Source organism: Panthera onca, chromosome C2 (assembly GCF_046562875.1).
Source record: "Panthera onca isolate mPanOnc1 chromosome C2, mPanOnc1 haplotype 2, whole genome shotgun sequence".
Classification (NCBI taxonomy): domain Eukaryota; kingdom Metazoa; phylum Chordata; class Mammalia; order Carnivora; family Felidae; genus Panthera; species Panthera onca.
The window spans coordinates 100,663,620-100,669,619 of NC_138347.1; the positions used below are offsets into that span (position 1 = coordinate 100,663,620).

The 6,000-nt window shown below is 31.5% G+C and overlaps 1 protein-coding gene across 4 annotated transcripts in view; it reads left to right on the plus strand.

Annotated features, from left to right (window-relative positions):
- Positions 1–5,256, plus strand: part of SI (sucrase-isomaltase) — a 102,105-nt gene extending 96,849 nt beyond the window's left edge. For 2 of the 4 annotated variants that reach the window (XM_081790112.1, XM_081790114.1), the window contains 3 exons: positions 1,154–1,203; positions 1,452–1,619; positions 4,436–5,255. In XM_081790112.1, coding sequence (XP_081646238.1) covers positions 1,154–1,203; positions 1,452–1,619; positions 4,436–4,504 — 287 coding nt within the window. In that variant the 3' untranslated portion in view covers positions 4,505–5,255. Of the gene's footprint in view, positions 1–1,153; positions 1,204–1,451; positions 1,620–4,435 lie in introns of all 4 variants that reach the window. The other 2 variants (XM_060639130.3, XM_081790113.1) reach the window with 1 other exon arrangement.
- Positions 5,257–6,000: the final 744 nt, after the last annotated feature.

The following is a 6,000-nucleotide window of genomic DNA, read 5'->3' on the forward strand; positions in this document are numbered from 1 at the left end:
AATTAATTGCAAACTAATTTTCAGAGAATTATTTAATCTAATGCCGGCATTTATAAGTTGGAAGAAGAAATTAAAATTTGTTACTTTTTCAATGTTTTTTTTTTAAGTTTATTTATTTATTTTGAGAGAGAGAGAAGGTGCATGCACTCACATGTGCACCTGGGGGGAGGAGCAGAGAGAGGAAGAGACAGGATCCCATGCAGGCTCCCATGCTGTCACTACAGAACCCAGAGTGGAGCTCAGACTCATAAACATGAGATCATGACCTGAGCCCAGGTCAAGAGTCGGATGCTTAACCTACAGAGCCACCCAGGCACCCCTCAATGTTATTTTGTTTCAGTCATGTATTTGTCTCCACTTTCGCCTTTCTGTCTTACCCATGCTTGTTTAGTTTTACCTCTAAACACAATCTTAGAATTCAGGGAAATCTAGACTTGTTTCCAGCTTTTGTTAATAATTAGTTCATTTACTTTTAGCCATTTATTTAACTTCTCTGGGACTCACATTCCTCTTCAACCATAAGAATAATAAAATAACTTATCTTAGAGCAATGTGATAAAGTACTTAAAGTTTGATGAATAGTACTTAATTTAAGCTGTAAAATTATTTTAAAAATTGATTTTAATATGGCAAGATTATATTTTGATGAACATGGATATAAACCCTGTTTTATTATTTGTATTTCAGTAGACCTATAATAGTCTCTAACAACTGAATATGTTTCTCAAATGACACTAGAATACGTTACCATCATATTCATTTGCCTTTATACATATTATTATGTTGTCAGTCATTGAAGTGGCCCATAAGTGTCCACCACTATCACCACCCAATTCTGTTAATTCTTTTACTTCTTTCACCCTCCCAGAGGTGTTTAAAGTGATTTTAGACCTGTCACCCTTTAGTGTTACCCTCCTACATGCAGATACACACACTCCTGGCCTTCTGTAGCCCTCTCTGGTGAGACTCATCCTTCATATCTTAGTCCTTCTTGGACTATATTTGAAAAAGTTCAGTAAACTTAGAGAAAAATTTGATATGTGTTGATGGTATTTGATACCCTTTATACTGGGAAAGAGAAGCAAGATATACTAGTTTTTACTATTTTTCTTCTTTGGAAATATAAATATATTACCTTTTTTTCTCTCTACAGACACCTATGAAAGAGACTTATATTTCCTGGTACAGTTTAATTTGAACAAGGTATGTATTCATGCCAGATCATTTGTATGCAATTGTGTTAAATAACATTTGAAATGTTTGCCAGATTTTATATTTATTTATATTTTCATATTTCATATTTGTTGTATAATGTATCTCATTTCAAATATGTGAGTAAATAATTTGCTATACTATGAAATCCACTGTAGTTAACAGACATAGATTTTAAAAGATTTAATTGCTTTTGAAAATGAAGGGTTTATATTACTTATTTTTCTGTGACTTTACAGAATACCTTGACAAGCACTATATTGAAAAATGGTTACATAAACAAAAATGAAATGAGGCTTGGATTCATCAACATATGGGGGAAAGGAAAGACTTCTGTTAATGAGGTTAATCTCATATATAATGGAAATAAAGAGTCAGTTAAATTTACTCAAGAGGCAAACAACGAGGTAAGTGACAAAGGAAAACACACTTTTTAATAGAGTTTTTCAAAATGTCTATATGGATATCTTATATTTCCTATCCATCAAGAAGCATAATTATGGATACCTATGACCTTTGTTGTTTATTCATATTCATTAAACTTCCTGAACTATCACCATTATTATCATCCTTAGTAACACGTCATATGAATCAACCTAATGGAATGTATCTTACAATTCTCCTGATATAATCTAAGCAAGATAAATTTCCATTAAGCCTCTAAATCAGTTGTCCCTATATGGTAAAGTGCCTTAAAATTTAATTTTTTTTCAAATATAAAATGTCTACATTTAAACATTTAATACATCTTAGATAAAATATATTTGGAAATCCTTGCAAGATGTGTCTGTTGGCACTCATGAATAATTTGACACACAGGTGTATGAGGATATGGTTCATATGTTAAATAAGGTATCAGGATTTTTATGTTATAGTCCATTGTTGCCAGTAATTAGTTTTTTACATTGAACAACTAATTTTAAGTCTTTTTTTCTTTCAAGTTAAATAAGAATATGCAAGTGAACAATCTCTTAAGCTCCTTCCGATTTAAATTCTGGAATCTATGTTCTGAAAAGGTAGATTCCAAAGTGCATATATTCTAGAAAACAGCTAACTGTCATAAATGATCCAAGTATAAGGCTATGTCTGCACTGCTAAAACTGTGTGTGTGTGTGTGTGTGTGTGTGTGTGTGTGTATACCTTTTGTCTTTGTAGCTGTAAAAAAATAAGTAGCTGTGAATCAACCAGTCGCTTCAGGTGAACCTAATTTACAAAATAGCCAGTTACTTGACTGACTTCAACTTAAAAAAAAATAACAATCACGTCTTGGACCACAGTCCTAGGTCCTCATAGATTTTATAAACATGAGAGATGCACAGCACCTGAAAAATTGTTTCATCCAGTTGAAACTTAATACTTTGTCTTGTTGTTACTACTGTTTTGTAGCCAAGTATTGTTTCCCCTTTAATACAGAACTATGTCTTAATTACTATTTTTGTATCAAAATAAGTTTATTTCTTTAAATTATATCGAGGTTGGGAAGTTAGAGTTTTGTATATTTAATGTCCTTCCTTGGTAATAAAAAAATTGATTAACACAATGCTCCACTCCCGTTTTTCTTCTTTTTAAAATTTTACTGGTTTATAAAATTGTATGGTAAAGCCATCACTGATTTAGTCCAGTGTTAATCATACGGTAGACCCAGAAACTGATTTCTACAAGAGGAAAACTAATTCTCCAAGAATACATAGTTAATAGTTATCAATCATAATTAGCAATCTGTGTTTTTGAACTGCCCAATATTCAATCAGAATAAAAAGGGTGATTTGCCATATATACTTTCTTACTCTTTATTTACTACTACATTGGTAAAAATAAAGTTCCTAACTTTTACTATAAAAAAAAAACTAAATACAATCAGGTGAACAATGTCAAACAAGATATTTTAACATATCAAATATCTTTTCAAGTTGATTTTGACTGAATATTTGGCATAAAAACACATCATTTATAAAGAAAAATTCATTACACTACTTCTAGATCCATTCACAAGAAATTTTACAACATTTCATTACCTCAGGGATTACAAAAGATTTTAACTACTAACAATTGAGCAGTGCCTTCTAAACTCATTTAATTAAAACAAATATTAATGAGCACCTACTATTTCCAACCTTTCTACATATATGGGAAAACTAGAGAGTGGTCAATTTCTTTCTTTATCCTGGTTGCCCTTCTCCATGGTTGTGGGAATTATATGCAAAACATGATTTAATTGCTTTATCCATATTATTTAAAAAACATTTTCCTAGCAATAGTTACATTTTGTTGTCTTTTGTACAGCTATTAAAAGCTATCTGACGTACTTGTTGCTTTTCAGTTTTGGTAAAAAGGAAGTAAGTTAGATTTTGGTGTAAGATGGTCAGTTTCAAATCTGGATAATTTATATTTTAAAAAATTATTTAGCTTTTACCTTTTAAATTCTTCTACTGCCCAGAATGTTGTGCTTTAGAAAAGAATATATTTTATAAAGCCCCTATAAGAGTGCCTGGTATTCAGTAGGCAGTAAAGGAATGTTGATTCTCTTCCTCTTCTTTTGCATATTTGATAATTAAATCTAAACTTTCTGAGCTAAGGCACAGAAAGTCATGTGAGTGTATTGGAGAAAAAGCAATGGTAAGGTCTAATGAAATCATATCATAAAAACATTACACGTGATGGACTACAGCTGCTTAGACACCTCCATAATTAGTCCCTACGTGGTCTAATTGAGATTCTGTCCAGTGAAAGAAAGTAACACAACAAAATTGAAATTATTGGCGATAAATTCAGCATCCTAAACCTTTAGGGATTGATGCAAAAGAAAACATATTTCTAATCTAATTTGTGTGTGTAGATGACTGGCTCATATTTGAGAGCAGGAAGCACAGAGATTTATCTAATGCAATTATAAATAATACCATGTTTCAGAATATGGAGAAAGAGTAAAGTAATAGAAATCAAGATGACTGGTTAATAGTTTTAGTTTTTCACAATCTTTTAACAACCATTCCACCTATCTGAGATTTATTTTTATTTGAATAATGAGTGGGTTGGGTGAGATTATTAGTGAAATAGTTGTGAGCTCTCTGGAATAAAAATTCATCAAAAAAAAAAAAAAAGAAACAAAGACTATCATGTTACTTAGAGAAAATTTATTTATGGAAATAGTCTTTGTTAAAAAAACAAAGGGACCCAACATTGTTCTGATTAAATAATAATTATCATTTTACTTTCTTTTTAGATATTAAATATTGATCTGACAGTAAATAATGTTATTCTTGATGAACCAATAGAAATCATCTGGTCATGAAGATCACCATCAATTCCAGTTGTCAAAAGGAAATTAACACCTGGATTTAAGATTCACTGTACTTACAGTTTTTTCTCTTTGTTGGTTTCTTATATTGTATAAAATATGATTTTAATAAAGTCTATCTAAAGTTATTCCATAGGGTACATTGTAATGTGTTCTAAATCCAGTTTTTTAACATATTTAGTAAGATTTAAGTAATTCTAGTTACCTTGCTAAATATCAGCCAAAACCATAAACTAGTTACTAAATATATATGTGCATAACTAAGATATAATTAAAATAAGTGATTATTTAAATGACATTTTTGTGTAATTGTATACAATATTTTCTCCAATGTTTAGTAAATTTAAGTCAGGTAACAACGGTTGTCATCATATTTAATTATTTCTTAGTATGTACATTTAATTAGGACACAGAAAATAAAATGTACATAGGTATAAAAAATATACATTTCTCTTCATTTTCCAAAAGAAAATTGTTTTAGGTTGCTGTGACAAATTATCATAGACTGAGTGGCTTATGCAATAAACATTTATTTCTCATTGTACTGGTGGCTGAGAAGTCTGATGAAGTTGCCATAAGATTTGGTGTCTAGTGAGGACCCTCTTTCTGGTTTGCAGATGGCCATCTTCTCCTTGTATCCTCACATGGCCAAGAGCAGAAAGGACACCAGCTCTCTGGTGTCTCTTAGAAGGCATTAACCCCATTCATGAGGGCTCCATCCTCATGGCCTAAGTACTTCTTAAAGGTGCTACTCCAAATGCCATCATTTTGAAGATTGGGGGTTCAACCAATGAATTTGGGAGGGACACAACCATTCAGTCTATAACAGAAACCCAAATTTCTGTTTTAGCTTTGTTTTTTCTTTAAAATTTTCTTTTAATGTTTATTTATTTTTGAGACAGAGTGTGAGCGGAGGAGGGGCAGAGAGAGAGGGAGACACAGAATCCGAAGCAGGCTCCAGGCTCTAAGTTGCCAGCGCAGAGCCCAACACAGGGCTTGAACTCACGAACTGTGAGATCATGACCTGAGCTGAAGTCAGACGCTTAACTGACTGAGCCACCCAGGTACCCCAGGTTTGCTTTTTATACAGGAAAAAAAAATATTAAAGTTTTTTCTATTTAGTTAGTTGAATAAACCATTCTAACTCATTTATGTGGTTTGCAAGGCTCTAAATCATGGTCTAAAATAGTATTCATTGGTATTTTTTAACACTTGGGTTTCTTTGAATTTACTTAATCAAGTAATATCTGTAACTTGATACAATTCTTTTCTAACTAAAAATTAAAACATTATTAAAGTAGAATATTTAAGACAATTAATAACTCAGAATACAAGGACTTGGGAAACAATAAGAAGGATAATAATTATTATTATCAAAAAGACAATAAATAACAAGTGTTGATGAGGATGCAGAGAAAGGAGAACACTTGTGCTTTGTTGGTGGGAATGTAATTGGTGTAGTCACTATGGAAAACAGTATAGAGGTTCTG